The sequence below is a fragment of the Fringilla coelebs genome (genome assembly GCF_963513975.1).
Source record: "Fringilla coelebs genome assembly, chromosome: 8".
Classification (NCBI taxonomy): Eukaryota; Metazoa; Chordata; class Aves; order Passeriformes; family Fringillidae; genus Fringilla; species Fringilla coelebs.
The window spans coordinates 8,588,938-8,608,419 of record NC_140066.1 but is presented as its reverse complement, the minus strand read 5'-3'; the positions used below and the strand labels follow the sequence as shown (position 1 = coordinate 8,608,419).

General features: G+C 42.7%; 1 protein-coding gene across 1 annotated transcript; it reads left to right on the top strand.

Annotated features, from left to right (window-relative positions):
- Nucleotides 1-1,976: 1,976 nt before the first annotated feature.
- LOC311156395 (protein NDNF-like) lies at nt 1,977-6,301 on the top strand (the record flags this gene model as incomplete). The annotated part of the gene is made up of 3 exons (XM_084210270.1): nt 1,977-2,164; nt 3,851-3,975; nt 4,950-6,301. The coding sequence occupies 3 exons, from the start codon at nt 1,977-1,979 to the stop codon at nt 6,299-6,301; spliced, it is 1,665 nt and encodes a 554-aa protein (XP_084066396.1).
- Between the last annotated feature and the right edge of the window lie 13,181 nt (nt 6,302-19,482).

The window sequence follows — 19,482 nt, the reverse complement described above, 5'->3', positions numbered from 1 at the left end:
TAGCCTTTGGGATGATGCTCTCTTTGGTATAAGCTGATTATAGGTTTGTTGATCACTTGGTTTGTTTGTTTTCCTGGACAAGAAAAGCTGAGCTGCTGTGGTATCAGTGTGGTTTGCAAGATCCTGTCATTTAAGCAGCAGAAAGACCTTTTTAAAATCCTCTCCAAAGCGCAGAGCCACTCAAATTCCACTGTCAAAGGTAAAGCAAAATATTTGGGGTTCTATTTGAAATCTGTAAACTATAATTAGACTAGAGGAATAACCAAATGGCAAAGTGACTCAGAGTCATAAGGAAAAGCTCTATTATAAGAGCATTAAAATGGAATTGATATGGAAATCTTATCTATTCTTTCAGCTTGTTCAGATGGTTATTTAAGCCTGCATTCAACCAAGTGCTAAAATAGTGCAAGCAGGCAGAGAATAAACCAAGTTTTTCTGGCTGTTGAGAGGGACATTTAGATGACCTGGTAACCATAATTTCCATAATCATCTCATTGATATTAAGGAGGTACTTGACTATGGGAATCACAGATTTTGTACATAAAAACCTACAGATGTATTCAATGCTGTATTTAAATGTATGTTTGAAATGGATTTTAAAAGGAAGCGGTCCTTTTATAAAGTCACTCTAACTGTAATGGACAGCAGGTGCTGAACTGGAGATTTGACTGCCTAAAATCTTCCACATTTTTACAGGCACTACGGGGAAAGAGCTGACCTCAGAAAGAAATGAAAATTACAAAGAACTGAGCCTTTGTCTGGCATGTTTTCTCCCCTCACCAGCCAATAATTAGATTTAACCAGGATCTTTACTCCTTGCTGCTTCTAATATGCAATAGGCTACTTTTTCCTCAAAAAAGGGATCTTGCACACAGAGCTCCCTCTGCTTTCCAAATCCCTGAGCTACAGCTGGCACCTGTATTGAAGGTCTCTGCCCCTTTTACTTTCATACTTTCTGAAACTGGACGTGGCAGACAAAGGAGCTGTGAGTTATAATCAGTAACTGCACATAGCGCACTGCCAAAGTTCCCTGTCCTAACTGGATCCTCCTCCCCTGTGTAGCTCTGGGAAATGCACACAGCAGTTTAAGTAATGTCAGTATTTTCTGGGGACTGGTTTTGTGCTTTTTCTTTCATAGATTCCAAGCTGATACTAAGGCCTGTTGAAAAATGGGACATAAGTGATTTTTTAAAAATCTCTTGCCAGAGTGAGTACAAGACAGTTGTTGCAGTTCTAGTGAGCAGCAAATGCTGAGACAGGCTGGAAATGATTCAGATATGAGAATGATAAGCAACACAAAAATCTAAGAACAAGATTACTGCCCTACAGTGATAAAGCCTTCTTCCAAATGAGATCCACAGAGCTTAAAATCTAAGCACCAGTTCAGGGATTCTTATCCAAGATTCTCCACCTTTGACCAAACAGTATCTTACACAGCTCAGGATAAGTTACAATGATTCTCTTATCTACACATGCCTACTGTCCCAGTGGACAAAATAAAAGTTAAGTGATCTCTGACAGAAGAGCAGAAGCAGGGTTTGGGACATAAGGACCTCCTGGGGGTTTTAAAGGGACAGTCCCATTACAAATAGCTCAGCCTTGAAATTTAGTAAGTGAACAACACAAACTAGAAAAAGGCTTTTAAACGTAATTTTCCACTCATTCTGTTAGCAGTAAAAGGATTTTTTTGAATAATTGTCATGTTGCACTTGCGCTGCATTGGCTACATTCTTTTTCTTCTAATCAAAGACTTCATAGCAGTTTCTGCAATTAAATCTTGGCTGAGAGATCCTCTGAGGAATATTTCTGTGAGCTTTAAACAACTCAGAAAAATGGAGACTTCCACTATTTTAATGCCTGGCTTGCTGGGATTATAACAAATACCAGGAAAGGCACAGAAAGAGAGGGTCACATTACTTTCTCTCCTATGACAGCCATTTCTGTTCACTTTTGTTTCTCACTTTGCAGTACTGAAGATGTCCTGGCTCTGGCTTTACCTTCCTCTCCATCTTCTCATGACAACTTGTTTGTGCTATTCTATAAAAGCACCCACCACCAGCTCCCAACAGAGCTTCAAGAGCAATCTCTTCAATTTCTACCACTCCCTGATACTTGCAGATGGTAAGGAAACTACCATTCACCTGCTGAAGGATATACCCAAAAGGTAAGAGCAAATCAGAAACTCCTATTCTCAGATACATCCCTGTGCCACAGGGAGATGCACACTACCAGGATAAGCCAGGAATCCCTGTGCACCTGCAGGGCTCTATCAGTGCACACTGAAATGCCAGGAAAATGCTCCACTCCTCAAGGGTCATTACACTGCCCAGAATCTGGAGTGAACCTCTGAGATGAAATTTAGATTCCTGTACACATTTCAGCAGCTTTCTGAGCTGTCAGAGCAGCAGCAGAACTGATTCAGGATGGGTGGGCTCCAGCAGCAAACAGCTGTGCCCCAAACAGCCCAGCTTCACCTCTGCAGACAGCTGCCATCCTACATTCATGGTGAGACACAAACATTTTTACCTAGCAAATTCACCACCCCAAAAATCAGTAGAATAGCTGCACACGCATCTTATCAGGAAATCTGCCACTGTCCTGCACACTAAAAGTGGTTTTGCTGAATGGCACTGCAACTTGCTAAGATCAAAAGTGCTTTGCATGTGAAAATTCCACATTCTTCACCTTCCCAGAATATCTGCAAAGTCTTCTGCCATACCCAGGTATGTAGGTGATCTAGATATTACAACTGGCACTGCATCTGGGAAGCAAAGATCAATCTGCTCATTTGGGAAGAGATGCACTTTGGACAGAGCCCAGCAAATACAGATTTTGACACACACCAATGGGCATGGAGCAGAGGGTGAGCCAGATTGTTCAGCATCCATGTGCATTGCACAGAAAACTGGAAGGGGGCACATGTTACATCATGTGGCCGTGGTCACAAGAGCAGAACGAGGACCTCTCCCAGTTAAAGAACAGGGATATTGAAACAATGAAAAGGGAGTTTTTCTATGCTCTTGTGGCATAACACTAAGACTGCAAATTAGGAAGTAGTTTAGCATGATCAGGAAGGTTCTTCTGAACCCCAGTCATCCAAACAGGAAGACAAGCAATGACAAGTTTTGGCTGAGAGTAAAAGACTCAAGAATGTGGAACTGATTCCAGGGAAGCTCTGCTCTGGCCTAGGAGCCATACCCTGGAAGTAAGCCACACCTCGAGGCTGACAGGGTCTATCCATAGTGACTGTGCTTGTCTCACTGGTGAACAACAAAAAACCCCTTGGACTGCCAATTGCCTTCATTGAAGTGCAGAGCAGGGCACCCAAATCCAAACATTTATATGGCCAAGTCCACACATTACACAGCCTGTATAAAACCAACAGAAAAAAAACAGAGCAAGACAGGAATCAAAGCCTGACCAAAGAAACTGATGACACTTTGTGGTGCTCATGTATAGCAGCCTCTGACACAAAGGAAATCAAGGCAGAACTGGCAACAGGTGGTTATGGAGAAGGCAGTCAGCTAAATCACATCCATCATCCAAACTAACCAGTTAAGGGTGAGATACAATGTTCACCTAAAGCGTGGAAAAAAATTCAGAGGGAAAAATATTGCCTTAAGTGGATAAATCTTTCAACAAATATATGTGGATTAAAAATAAATTCCCCACAGCCTGTTTTCTTCTCACAGCTGAAGACTGCAGACACTCATCATCCCTTTGTGTGGCTGCGCCTCAGAGAACCGCCATTTCTACTCAGAGCAAAGTGACCTATGTCAGAATAGCTGATTACAAGGAGTTTTGGGCAAACCTGAACTCCCTGATACATTGCCTCTATTTCTATTTCCAGGTACTACTTTGTTTTGGAAGAGGGCAGGGCCCTCGCCCCTTTCTCAATAACAGTGACTCCCTGTGATGTTCCCATTGAGTGGAGCATACTTGTGTACAAGTCACCACCAGGAAAAACAGCACCAGGTAAGGCCTTCAGGCTGCCTAAGCAGAGGCAAAGAAAGCACAAGTTGCTCATAGATAACCGTGTTACAGGAAATTTCCCACAAACCTATACACTTTTTGGTTCCCTCCTTTAAATTGCCATGGGCTAGCCTGGTCTCCATGGGTAAAACATGGAAGTCCATTAGATCTTGCCCTCAACACAAATAAATTAAGGATTAGCTATTGCAATGTCTACATCTAAGGTTAATATTTGTGAACAACAGCAGGTCTTCCAGGCTGCACAAACAGACCAACTTCATAAGCTCTTGGTACTGGGCCAAATTTCCCTCTGCTGCCTCAGTAATTTTTCTGTGGCTTAGCTCACTTGAGATAACTATTTGCTCCCCACATGAAGCAGATAAGATTTAGCCATTTATTCTTGCCACATCTACCATGGCAGCAGCTACTATATTGCCTTAAAGGCAATTCCTTTCTCTTGCATGGTTTTTTAAATTAATTTTTCGAACTAAAAATCTAAAAGCTGCCATTAACAAGTTCTGACTTGTCAAGCGGTACACCTGACCTAGGAGTTAAAATTACACTCCTTTGAATTGATAAGTTTTCCCTCTTCATGAGACAATAGCCTAAGACTAATTCAAAGAAAAAAAACCTATCATAGAAATAATGAATCTCCTCAAAGTACCCTAAGAGATAGCAAATAGAAGAAGAAAATTGTAGGGGCATCAGGCATGATACAAGCCAAGCTTTTGCAAGCTGTGGGTTCATAATTACAGTATTTTTGAAAACATAATTCTACAGCTGCACTGCTAAAATAAAAGCTTCTCAAATTTTAATTTAATAAATTGCCAGTAGCAACATATTTTACTAAAACATTTTTAGTTATAATTGCTACTTTCAAGAAGAAAATACAATGTTCCCTAACAATAAAACTTGCATGATTTATGTGATTTCACATCTTTTAAAACAGAAGTAATGAGTCTGCCTTTTGCCTGCAGGTGACCATGATACACAAGAGGTCTCCAAATCTCACAAGGCTTCAAGCATGGTGTCCACTATCTTCAACTACAAGGGAAATTCTGTTGAGACTTACATGGGAATGTCTTCCCATTCTGCCCTTTACCTGCTGGAGTTCCTGTCCACGGAGAGGGACACACACATCACTGTGTACCTAACAACTGACACCACATCTGGACACCTCTACCCAGAGCTCCCAGGGGACCCACGCATCGATGTCATTGGCATCGGCCACACGACGGTGACTCTGGCCTGGAAACACAGCCCTTCTGTCCTGCAGCACAGGGAGGGCATCCAGTACTGCCTCCTAGTTAATGAAAAGCACAACTACAAGAGCTTGTGTGCTGCTGAGACAGCCATCAGATCCTCTGGGATGAAGCTGCCAGCCACGGTAGCTCTGTCCCTCTCTCCATACCTTCTGGAGCCACAGCAGGTGATGATATTGTCCAACAGTGAACTGAGCATCATCAACAAAGTGAGCAGTGGGGAAGTCAGGCAGGTGTGCATGGGCACCAAGAACACCTACACAGTGCCCAACCTCAGCCCCAGCACTCAGTATTACTTTGATGTTTTTATCGTCAACCTCCTCACAAACGCCAGCGCCGCATACACCGGGACATTTGCCAGGACCCTGGAAGAGCCTGAGCCCAAGGTGACAGAGCTGAAAGATGGCAAAGTGATTCATGTGGTCCTGGATGGGAAAAAGCAGAAATTCTACAGTCTGCAGTACCAGGCAAGGCACAAGAAAATCCACTTCACCTTTCAGTTGTGTCGGGGTCAAATACGGGTTCACATAACAAGGAATGGCAAAACAGTGGCATCAGAAAACCTCTCTGGGCTGAGGTATTTCTCCCTGAAGGGAAAGCTGCTGGACACCTATTCAGTGCAGCTGAGGTCCACGGAGGACTCTAACTCTTCTGTGAAAGTACTGGCATCTCCCCATTTCCACAAGCCCTTATTCCCACTTCTTCCAGAGAGCTTAAAAATCAAATCCTTCAGTAAACTGAGAACATGCAGATCTGTGACCATTGCCTGGCTGGGAACACAAGAGGAGAGCAAGTACTGTGTGTACAGAAAAAGGATCGAGGAGGATCAGATCTGGAGGGAGCTGCAGAGCGCAGACAGGTGCTCTGGGCCTGAATCTCGGCACAAATCAGAGAAAGTGCTGTGCAAGTACTTCTATGACCTAAACCTCCAGCGAGCCGTCACCACAGAGACCATCAAAGGGTTGGAGGCAGGGACACTCTACTTGTTTGATGTTTATCTCTTTGGGCCATCTGGCATCCCTGTCAGATATCACAGCAAAGTTGTGAGGACCAGGAAAAAATGTTGAAAGTTTTGAATGGAAGTTTTGAAGTGAGTGAATGCAGGTAGTATCGAAATCTACAGCAATCCAAGTCAGAGCCCCTGCAGTCTGAACTATGCTGACAAAAAATGTAAAGCTATATGATTCTACAGCAAAACACATCTTAGATGATTACACATCTTCTCTCCTGTGTAAGGTGGGGTGTATTTTTTCTTTCCTTGTCTCATTCAAACAAGAAAAACAGAGTTGTGAAACACTCATACACATGGAAATAGAGCCCAGGAGTACCCATGGGAAATAGACTGGTTACCTAAAATGTTTCTGAAATCCAGCACAGAAGTGATGGGGAAATGCCTCACACAAAGCACACATTTCTCAAGTCACAGAGAGTTTTCCACTTTCTGTAACTCGTGCAGCTAATGAGGAACTGAGAGACCTCACAAATCAGACTGCTCTTGAGAAACAGATTCCTCTCTGCCTGAACAAGAAAGGAAACAAAAAGAAATTGAAAAAGCAGTGGAACTGATGTATAGCTCCACGCATTGAGTAAAGCAGGCTCAGCTACACTGAGCCCCTATTACCTGGATGCTTGCTTGGTTTCATTCCTACAGAGAAACCATGCTTGGTTAGAAACAGACAAAATTCGGGCCAGGAACTGGCTCTTCTCAGTAGTGTATAAATACACTGCTGTGCTACTGCCCGCAGAGGAAAGCAGCAATTGAGGAATCTTGCCATGGAAAGATTTATCATCTATAGCCTCTGATATCAAGCCCATGTCTATGACTCTGTGATTCCTAACTGTAATATATCCATTCCTTGCATCCTTAAGCCAGCCTATATGAATGAATGCATTGCTTTGAGAAAAATTAAATGTGGCTTTCCTACTAAATATTACGGAAGGAAAATATTTGTAGTAAAAATTCTGACAAACATTTTGGTTGTCTTGTTTCCTAGATTACCTTCCATATGTGTAAAAATTAAAAAAAGGAAAATTAAGTCTTCATAAACTCCCTTAGGTTCATTTTCAATTATCAGTAGAAATCATTTTGTGAGTAGGCTCTTGGCAGGCCTGGAATTTACATATAAAGATACAACAGCTTCACTAACCGAGAGGTTGCCAGAGAAATCTTGCCTGTAGTAACTCTTTTTCCTCTACAATTACACCAAGCACATACATAAATGATTAAATCCATTATTGTGTATTTGAGTCATTCTCTTGCAATTCAGGGTCATCAAAGTCCCAGTTTATTCTGAGCAATTATTCCATCCAAGCATGTTTGGAGGCCCTTGGTAAGGACAGAATCAGTCCTGTGTGCTGGATGGGGGTTGTGTTTCCTGCTCCAAAGTCTCTGAGCCCTGTGCACCCTGTCCAGGGCACAGTCTGTGCCTGCTCAGCCCCAGATGAGGGGCTCAGGCTCCCCAGGGATCAGCTGCAGTGTCTGGGCTTTGCATTCCTGCAGGCACTGCTCTGGACTGAGCAGTGCCACAGCAGGAGCCACGTGCTCTGCAGCCTCCTGTCCACACTCCACAGCCTTTTGGCTAATTACAGGGGCTGGCAGCTGCTCTGCCTTCATTCCAAGGCAGGCGCTCACTTCATCTGCCTCCTGCCAAAAATAGTCTGAGCTCAGAGAGCAACAGAGGTCATCTCTACTTGGAAATCTCCATGTTTTCTGCCTTCCTTCTCAATTTCAGGCACTTCTATTGTGGATGAATTTCACTTCGATGCCCTACAACTGACTGTAAGAACAACCATAACTATAATAGAGGAACAGAAGATCTGTCTAACTGCAGATGCAACATATTCTTAATCCCCTGCCCTCAGTCTGGCAGAGCATTTACCCTTGCTTTTGCCCTCTATACAGAAATGCCACAAAAAAAGTCTTTTGGAAGAAGATACATTGGCACCTTGACCAGTACCAGTGTTTCTACTAAAGCAGATTTTTTATAGTGGAACTGGCCTTGGGCTTCTCAACAACATCCTGGTTTAGGGCTGTAGTCCAGAGATGTGAGGAAGGGATAGAAGGAGAGCCTGAAAGATGGCAGAGAGCTGAGCAGTCGAAGGTGGCACAGAAGCAAAGCCCCAGTGTTACACCAAGATGACTGACACTTAAGAACCTGTAAGGAAGGAGCCCAGGTTTGGAGGACAGCAGCTATTTCAGAGGGACTTGGAAAAGAGCCAGGAGATTCTCTTCTTCCCAGATTCACCATTTGCTCTTTACTCCTGCTCCCCCTGGCCACTGCCCCATGCAGAGGACTGTCTGAGGCAGAGCCCAGTGGGAAGCTCTGAGGAACACAACTCACTGGTCCTGCAGCCCAGGCTGGGAGCCAAGCAGGGCAGGGACCACTGGTGCTGCTGGGAGGGCTGATGCCAGTCCCTCACCCACAGGAGGAACCTTCTCCCCCCTCCATCAGCCAAGGCCCCTGCACCCAGCAGAGATGGCAGCTGTAGAGAGGAACATGCTGTTCTGTCAAAGCCCATCACCTCTGACACAAGCAGAGCAGGTACCTGCCCTCCAGGCAGCAGCCCACTTTGCTCATGTGGGCAGCCAGCCATGCTCTGTAACAGAGCCCAGGAGCAGCAGGGAAAATTCCTCTCCACTGATCTTTCCACTGTGATTGTGCCTATGTGCACCAGGCTGCAAGCCTGTACTCAACTCACCCATGCCCAGACCCTGCTCCTGAGGGTGAGCTGGGGCTCAGTGCTGTCCTGAACTTTTCAAAGGCTTATCCACAGCAAAACCAAAAGTGCTGCATTACACCCTTGGTGCTCCTTCCTCCCCTACACAGGCAGCTGCTTATGTGCACAGCTCCCCATCTTCAGCACCCACAAGTCCTTTTACTTCCAAGCTCTTCAGCATCTTTCCTTTTCCCCTCCTTCCATTTGGACTAGTCCTGGCATACTAGGCCATGTCTGACCAAAAGCATTTCCCAAGCCTTTTCTCCTTTCTTGTCTTCATGCTTTCTGCAGTCCTTTCTGCTCAATTTTTCAGAGGCTCAATGCCTTCAGCTCAGCCCGTCCTAAGCTGCCATCAGCTCTTCCCGTGTGCTTCCCATCCCTGCTCAATCTGAGTCACACCAGAAGCACAGACAGATCTCTTCATGGAGAACAGTTTAGAGCAATGTCTTGGTCTTGTGGATCATTTAATGTGGATCATCATCCACATTATTATCAGGCCAAAGTATTTTCCCTGGCTAAGGCATGTCAGGTCCTGACACAAAGGCCACACTTCTCCTCCCAGTTTTTACAGAATTGCTCCCACTGCCAGGACACCCCCTGCACATGGGAAGGGAGGGTCAGGGTACCAAAAGCAGAGCAGGAAAATAAGAGAAAACAGGTTTAACTCCACATCCACTTTCCCAGTGGGCTCAGCCTCACAAATGAAAACTAGAACTGACAAAATGAAGTGCTGGTATGTGAAACAGCGAAATAATAGAGCATGGGCCCAAGTTTAGCATTGTGTGCTGTTGCTGGGCACAAACCAGAATAATGAGGGGCTCTTCAGCATCACCTTTCAGTGCTTCACAGAACTGCTACCAATAGGGACTTGGAAATGTGACCCAAGTCAGTAACAACTGCTTGTTAAATTTATACACTCAGAAAGATACTGCTGTCCAAAAGCTGTGTAGAGGTTTCAGACACTGGGTTCATGGACTAATGGCATTTATGAGTTAATATTTAACTGACAGCAAAACTCATCTATATTGTTCATTCCTTTCTTCTTTCCTGTATGTAACAGCCCATTTATTCATTCCCTGTTACTTTGAGTTTGCCAATAAATTTAAATACCCTTCCAAGTGGACCTAGTAGTTTAATAAATTGTTCCCTATCTGCACACATTCAGGGGTGCATTCACAGCTTAAAAAAAAAAAAAGGCTTAATTTCAACTTTGTCTCTTGCAATTTCTTTTTCTGGCTGATGCTTTCCCAGTTGGAAGACTGCCTTCTAGCTTAAACAACATGTTAAAATATTCTTCCTACTTTGGCCTGTGGTGTCAAGGCAAAATTCTGCTCATTATTTGCTTTGAAAGACACAGAGCTCAAGTGTTGGTTTACATGCACACACACCACCCTCATTTTGGGCTTCCTTACTATTCCCTGTTGGGTTTTGTGGGTTAAGAATTTATGAGCCATGGACACTGCAGTTAAACATCCTGGCCACATGCAGCTTTGCACGAGGCATAAACTCTAATATTGAAAATCAAACAGTATTAGCATTGACAGCAAGTACAGACCAGTGACCTCAAAATGCCAAAGGCTTTCAGGTGCTGTTAGAGCAGCTGAAGCTCTCTGGCATTTAGAGAAAAATGGATGACTTGGCAGCTGAGTAGTAATTCAGCAAAACAACCAGCCAGGCAAAACAAAATAGAAGGTGGCTTTGGGGGAGAAGGGGAACAAACAATGTGTGTTCCCTCTTCTGTATTTGCAGGACTGAGACACCAACAGTGTAACAAAGCCAGCCTAGTGCTCTTCTCTTGCACAGCAACAGGGATTTCCTGGACAAGCCTGCCAAGGGATATTAAACAACAGCATTGTAAAAAAGTAGAACAATTTACTAGAAGAGGCAAACAACGAGTGTGTCTCACTGCTGCAATGTATTCCTCTATCAGAAACGCGATGTAAGTCGAGGATGGGCCCGGGGCATCCTGTGCTGCCAGGAGAGCATCCCGGGCAGTGCACGGAGCACCCCGCTGCCACCGGAGCTGCGAACACCAGAGGGCACTCCCCGGCTGCAGAAGGAGCCCAGAGTGTACTCGATGAGGCTTATCGGCAACAAATACTTCAGCAAATTGAACAAGTCAAGCATCTTTCTGGTAAGATTATCAAGAGGAACAGATAGAAGAAAAAAATACAAAGAGGTTACATTTTATTTTCTTTTAGTCTTTTACATCTTCCAAGCTTGAGGGATTTTTGTTAAAATAAAGTGTGTAAAACCTAACAGACAATGAACAGTAAGAGACAAGCACTTGTTAAAAGGACCAAAACACCAGTACTCTCACTGCCCCTGAGATGTCAGATCAATCACTAATGGGCTAAAGCTCATATAAAACAAACCCTGTGGTACTGAGGACAGTCAGATTTCATGTTCAGGTGGGGAGTCTTGTGCTTTCAAGCACAATCTGCTCAGCAAGTTCCTATCACAGGCACCCCATCTCTTCTCCTGTAGTGCCCTTGTACTGAGGGACTTTGGAATATTACTTCCCTGACTCACCAACATTTAGAGACTTGACCTCCCACTGGAGCTGAATGTCCCATCTATACTCTGGGACACAGGAAACAGACTGCAATTTGTCAGGGCCCTTTTTTAGGGGGAGGAGTTTGGTCACTAGCCTTGTAGCCTCCATAAGAGACTAAGGATTTGCTTACAGGGGCCAGGAGCCATCCCCAAAAAGCTGCAGACCCTGATCTATACTGCTTTTGCATTGAGGAAAACTCTCTGAAATTGTACTTTTCCACCTCCAGTTCACAAAATCACGTGAACAAGGAGAGGGCTGACAGCAGAAGGGACCAAGTCAAAGAGCCAGAGATGTGGTTTCTTTTTGCAGATGTTGGTATCAGTGACACAACAGGGGCTTTGAGAAGGTGGCCCAGAAGCTCAGGTTCAAAAAGATTGGTTCAGACTCCCATGGTAATTGGCTCTGAAAGCAGAACTCAGTAGGAAGGGAGACCTCCAGGAGTCAGGGTGAAAGCAGAAGAAAACCATGAAGAATCTGAAAGCAATGAGGTAAAACTTGAATTTGTTAGAAGCTTCTAAGGAAGCAAAGGGCCAAACCTGGATCCACATTTTACATCCAGCTCACATTTTTATAAGTTACCTACTATGGACAAGAAGCCTATTTGCCTGGACAGATCTGTCTGGAATGACATTCATTTTCAGAAGGGCTCTGCAGGAGCCTTGATAAGGGCTGCCAGTGAGATACATCAGTCCTGGCCCTTCCCACAGCATTTTCCAGGCACCAGCACCATGGTGGTAACTGATACCAGCAATTTTTTCATTCTCCTTCCAGCAGCAGGAAGATTATATTTGATTGAGCTTCACTACTGATTAATTTCTGTCTCCAGGGTCCTCTGCCAGCACATAAACCCACTAAGCCCCTTTAGCCTGTGACTCATAGGAGAGCCCAGAATGCAGTGCGTTTTCTGCCCCAAGACTATGATCCTAAGGAAATACTCAATCTGAGTCTCCTTTAGAGGCCCCTGAAAATAACCACACAGAGTCCACTGTCAAGGTAATGTGCTGTTAGACCTGGATCTCACATCTGACATATCTGCTACATGAAAAACACCACAAAACCCAAACAGGGCCTCAAAGGAAAGAGCCAAAATCTAGCTTTGCTGCTTTTCATTTTCCTCTGGGAAATATAGTTCAAAAATCAGCCCAGCAACACCCAAAGTGGTACTAGCCAGTGCAGCTGAGGTGGTACTAGTGACACAAAAAACTTCAGTTTTAAAGATAGCAAATACCAGTGCTGGGTCCCACACTTTTTGTCAAGGCAGGTGATGGTTTTAGAGAGATTAAATGCAGCTCCACTCTGGGCTTAGGGCATGATCTGTCTCCCCCAAGACTGCAAACACAACCAGAGAGTTAGAGCAGAACTGTTGCTATTGACTGCAGTGCTGACAAGTGCTCATCTCCTGAGGCTTCACCCACTGAACTCCCACAATTAGGCAGTTAATTCCTTCTTTCCTTTCTCCATTCCTGACACACAGAGAGTGATCCTAAGCATGAGCTACTTGGCTTAAGAGTACCTCAGTGTCATGACTTGGGGCCAGGTTCATGACTTTTAAGCATTTGGAGTTGACAGTTACCCACGACTGGGGCTTATGAGCTGCAGATCATGAGGGATCATGAAAGCAAGAGCAGTTTGCTCACAATGACAAACAGGAAGGATTAAGATGTTTTCTGTACATGGTGGAAAGCTTTAACTTGAATTCTTTGGCCTTTTTTCCTCTAGAAGAATCCCAGCCAAAGAGGGAGCCAATATTAAGCACTACAGTCAGTGACAAGTGCCTTTGAGGACAAGAGCCATCCACCCATAGAAATAGATTCTTTTCTTTATCTACCACTCAAGGAAGGGAGCACAATTTTATTATTGAGTTGGCCTAAAAAATAAAAAGAAACTACTTCTATTCAGGCAGTTAGTTTCATATGTGAGCCAAACCCTCTGCTTTTGTAACATGGCACAGTCCTCAAAGCCAGATTTTCAAAAACAGTGAGCCAGTTTCTCAGCTCAGACTGAGAACCCACAAATTGGCCAGACCATCAGCAGTGTTTTGCACATATTACCTCCTATTGGGACAAAATCTTTTCAAATCTGCCTGTAACTCAATGAAACCACAACAGTTTCAGCTGCAAACAATTTGGCCCACAATATTTTCCTCTCTAGTCATGCTTATGCAAAGGGAAAAAATGCCACTTTCACAGTGGCTACTTTATCCACGTTACTTACACATACTCATGCCCAATATCATTGTTTTCTAGAATACCCAGGAGAAAGCAGAAAGGTGTTTTATTTTATTCTTCCCAAAAGGGAATGTCCACGAAGAAGCAGTCAATTCTAACTCCAAAATACAACTATTCTATAGCTAAGCAGCAGAACAACTCACTTGGAAATGAAACTTATCCAAAAGCAATATCACAACTACCACTCATGTAAATGGTTTTCATTTGCAAGGGCGGTTGTTCTTGAAGGAAGGACTCCACAATGGAATGGAAAGGTGATTCAGAACTGTAAGTCTGGTGCTAGAAAGGACATTAGAGTAGAAATCTGCAGCTCACATTGTGTTGGGCACAGTTCTGACTAGAATAACTGACAATTACATTATTCAATAGCCTTTTGAGTCTCAAATTGGCAGCAAACCTAATATTTCAGCTATTTGGAGAAAATTGTTCCTTGTCTCCAGGGTATTGCTGTTTATTTGCCTCAACTCTATTAATTCCATCTAAAGCAGGTATTCAGAAAATGTGCGATAGCAGAATTGATCAGTCAAAACATACCGAACATTCTTTTCCAGAGGATTGTGAAATAGCTCATTTAAGTAGTTCTTTTGCAACATCTTTTGGCTACACTGTTCCTCCCATCAGCTTCTTATAAGAATCATTGAATTACATCTATTATTGCCTCACTACAGTTTCTTTCCCTACTGACTTGAGATAAATTATCACAGAGTTTTCTGAAAGCACCCACAAGGATCACTGAGTCCAACCCTTAAGTGAATGGCCCATACAGAGATTGAACACACAGCCTTGCCATCATTAGCACCAGGCTCAAACCAACTGAGCTAACTATTCACATGCCTTTTTACTTTATTTGGAGCAGGAAGTTACTACTTCTCTTACAGAACAGCTCCCCACCCACTCCAAGAAAAGGAAGTGAACTGTCATAGCCAGGCCCCAGGTAGAACTGTAAGCATGCTCATTTCCCACTGCTAGAGCATATTTAAAGGTAGGCAAATGGAAAGAAAAAGATAATGGAAAGACTAAATTTTAAAAGGGAAACTAGAAATCTGCCTGCAGACAGGAAGGAGCCAGATCCACCTGCCTTAAAGGTTACTTTGGGCAGGTAAAGAGACTGGCTTTCTGCACCCTGCCTGCCCTGTGGGGTGTGCTCACTGCAGCCATCCACAGCACCCAGGGGCTATGGAAAGGGTGAAAGTGAGAGGGACTGTTCACTTCTATCCTTACTGCATTTCCCACAGTCAGAGAGGCATCTCTCCATTTCCTGGAAACTACAGTATTGTGGCAAGAATGCAGAAAAAAAAAAAACAAAACACAAAGCTATATCACAAATCTGAATGTTGGATTCCCAGCAGAATAAGCGTGAATAGCATTTGGCTTTTGGGAAATTATGGGTTACTGTCAGAACACAGCTTTGATTTAAGCTCTAGTTGGCTTGGTTCAGGCCTGTGTCCAAACCTTTTAAAAACCAGTTCAGTTAGAACAGTTAAAGGAAGTGCTGTAGGGTTTACTGCACTTTTTCCTTTTAGCAGTGAAATGTTTTGGCTGGAAGCAATTAGGGTCAGGAGCCTCTTTTTTATGACATGCATATTCAGGCCACAACACTGATCCCTATGGGCCTAAGTGTAGCAATAAATGTGGTGGGCACTCATTGTTTATTTTCACTCCAGAGTAACTGGACAATTTTGCCATTAGGTGGCACCAGAGAATATTTGAACATTAACAGGAAGGACCATTGGAACTGGGATAGTCTTAATTAAATATAGTTTTCTTTGCTATGCATATGAGCTCTTTAATTACTTACTAGAAGTGATACACAGTTCATCAGAATGCAAGTTGCAGCTACAGCCATGATTTAGAAGCAGATGCTTTTTAATCATACATGATAAGTATTTAACATGAAATTGCCATACAGTTGGATTTAACTGAGATGAACGGCTTTGCGGGGTTTTGTCTTACTGAAAAGAAAAATATATTTCTGCCCAGACAATTCCAAATGTGGGCTGTTAAAAAAGACCCTTTCAAGACTCCCTGTGCATATCTGGTACAATTCCAGCAAGGTCTATGAATAATTTACTAGCTAATGAGCTCTTTTCTGTTTATGAAATAATACTCTTAAGAATAATAAGGCAGGACATAAGCAGTAGCCATGTGTTTCTTCTCAAGTTCTAGCCAGACAAATGACCTGAAAATTGCTGTTGCAAGAACTTCTAAAGCATATGGCTAAGTACAGGGAATTTGTTAACTTCTTGTGTCAGATCCAAGAGTTTCTAATTATCAACAAAAGATGGCATACCAACCTAATTACTCCTGATATATTCCAGTCAAAGACAGATTCCAAGTAACCATAGCTGTGTGGGTGTATGTGGTTTGAAATAACAGGAATCACTGCAAATTTAGTGTAAATAAAAAAAGTAGACCCAGAGATCACATCCAGACAAATGTGTCCCAGTGTGCTGAATGTACTTTCAACAGGAAGCAGGAATTTTTAGGCATTCTACCAACGCTGATTTCGAGCCACCATAAACTATTAGAGGTACATTTACTTTCCAGCTCTACAGAAAACTCCAGCAACAGCTTATTTTGTTTGACAGAGAGGAAAAGAAATTTATCTTTCTTATATAACAAAACAAAAATATACCAAATAGTTGACAATTTTTTAACTATTAAATGCAGATTGCTTTTTAAGACAACATCCTGATCCAGCTGGATAAACACCAGGACACTGGTACATTATGAATATTGCTGATGCATCTGACTAAGCAACTGAGTCCAGTGCCATGTTCTTACTCACAGGAATCCTTAGCCCCAAACCCCTGGACACAATGTGTTTTCATACCATGCCTGCATCATAGAATCTCCAGCCATTCTACTTGACAGCAAGATGGAAAAGCAATGATATATTCACAACAATGGACCAGAATTCATAAAATCTCTAAGGGAAAAGCATGAGGAACTCATTTTTACACTAAACAATATTTCATATTCATACTAAAATTTATTACATCATCTTAGGAGCCATATAAACTGCCAGGGATTATTCCCACTGTACTGGGTCAGTGTGTCAATCCAGGTCAGCAACAGCATATTCTTCACTAAGTTAAAAATGTTACTGGGTTAATTTTTGTTTTAATCACACATCTTGCAAGGAAGGGGAAGGTGCACAGGTCATTTCATGCTGTGTTTAATTCAGCATGTTGAAAGTCACTGCTTAGGTCCTTTTTTATTTAGCTTCCAATGACTGACTGTTCAAGGTTTATGGCAATAAACATACAAAATGCCAATTATCCATAGACAAGCCAATGACTGGGATTCTTTCCTCTCCACAGCCCTGCAGGCACTTCTCAGACCTGTGTCCTCTTGGGTTGAGTTGCTCAAGCCAGAGCAGATTCCATTCACCACACTGCAGAGCTCTGGCTTGCTCTAAGGCGAGTAAAGCCTGAGTAGAGGCTGCTGGGGAATCCCTAACAGGCCACTGGTTCAGGAAAAAACCTGAAAGAAACCATGACACTGGTGAAGGGAGAGTAAAAACCCTACAAAGCCCCAGAACCACCTCCTCTTCCTCAGGATTTCCAGCCAGACAATGATTGTGAGGGAGACTGGTCCATTCCAACAAAAGTAAGCAAAATCTGTGGAAAATGATCCCCAAATACTTAGAACAGACTAAACATTAAAGTAACTGCATAGGCAAAAGATGTGTAAGAGTCTAGAAATGCAATCTTTTCCTAATGGCTCAAGTTTCACTTGCATGAAACTGAAAAAAATCACTGATTTAACTAATTCTTCATTTATTATGCTGCTTTTAAGAGCAGTACCTGAGCTAGAAATGTAAAAATAGGCATTTTTAAAAAAACACAACCCTGATCTAGTTAATGCACCATAAGAAAGAAAACAAGTGAAAAATCACATTTTGGACCTGCCTAAATTTCTATAACTACAGTAGAAGATCCCAAAAAATCCCAAATGTAATTCTGAAATTTGTTCTGTCCATGCTATCTGAGTGTTCATGACCGACCTATTTCCCCCAAACACAAGATAAAAACTAAACTGTTGCTCCTTATCACAGTGAATAATACCTGGCACTGTTCATAGGCATTTCCAATATTAACCCACCTGTAAACCAAAGAAAACATTTTCTCATAGCTCAGGAATCACAGTGCCACAGCAGCTCATTTCTAAGAGCCAGGAATGCTGCTTGTGAAGCTTAACCTGGTGTGAGCACATGGAAGCCTTTCAATGATTAGCTATTGTTTTATCAGCTCCATGACAGAAAAATATGAGTTTTCACCAGAATGGTAATGATATCTAGCTGACAAATTTGCCTCAAAACCAGAATATAGGAATAAATACTAATAAAAGTTGGGAAAATACTAATAAATATTGGGAAAAATACTAATTAATACAGGGAAAAATATTAATAAATAGTATTAGTAGGCAACAGGTTTTCCTAAGTATCCTTATACAACTTTTTCCTACTAAAGTGTGGGAAAAGTATTGAAATGCCTGTGACCCCAATTAAAACACCAACTTTTAAGCAGGAAACAATCCACCTTCCAAAACCCTATTCCTCAGTGCATGTTATGTTCCAATTGTCATGCTTTGTCTCTTCCAGGCTTGTGTATAACAGACAAATACAAATTTTAATCTCCTTCTCATGCCACGCTGTAGGGGAACATGCTTTCCTCCTGAAGGGAATTGTTGCACATGCCACAGCTGGAAGGAGCACTCCCTTCCAGCAGGAATCAAGCAGACACATGAATTCAGTCAACTAAACCCATTGATTTTGGTGATTTTGTTTGTACACATGAAACCACGCTTCAGCACCACAGTGAACAATGCCTTTCTTTATCATCCCACACACTGTCCACAATCATCCAGCTATCCTAATATCAACCATTCAGCCTGAGCTACTTCACAACAGTTTTGTCCACAGAAAAATACTAATAAATGTATTTATATAATTATATAGAAATAGAAAAATATATAAAAAAATATATTTATGTAATATACATAAAATACTAATAAATATATGTGTCCATGGTTTTGTGGTATTAGCCAAATATTGGTGCTGTGGTATCCCTAGGTATCTGAACCCTGCCCTCCCTCACCTCCTGAGGCACAGGACATGGCAGGTTTGTCTCTTGACCACTACACTCTGCAAGGAGGTTCAGGATGTCTCCTCTCTACATCAGTGCTCAGCATCACTGCAATAGTTGTTCAACCACTGGGGGAGGATTGCCTATTGTACAGTATTTTTTGATTTTTTTCACTATACAATGATCAAGTAGCTTTCACCTTCCCTTACTTCAAGCCCTGTATGTCCTTTGCCACTCCAGCACTGTGCAGTTTGTTACAGAAAATGGGTTCAGGAAAGGTACAGATTAGTTAAGGGAGCATCATTTGGAACACAGCACCTGTGCAGAATCCCTTGGACTGCAATATTCTCAGTTGCACCTCATAACTGAGGGCCCTCACCTCCCTGCTCTTACATCACTCTGCAAAAATCACAATGCTCTTCCCTAACTCCAGCAGCTCCTTCTCAGGCACAATGGCTGTATAGAAGAGAATTGCTCTTGTCAGTTGAAATCCCTGCTGCACCTGTTTGGATTGATTTAGCTCAGTGCTCTCAGCCAGCACTTTGCTACTAGATTCAAAGGATTTATTTTAAATATCCCAACTGAGTCAGATAAGACACACTCAGCCCATTTCAGCATAAAATGCAAAACATTCTTAGAGCAAAATGTGCAAAACT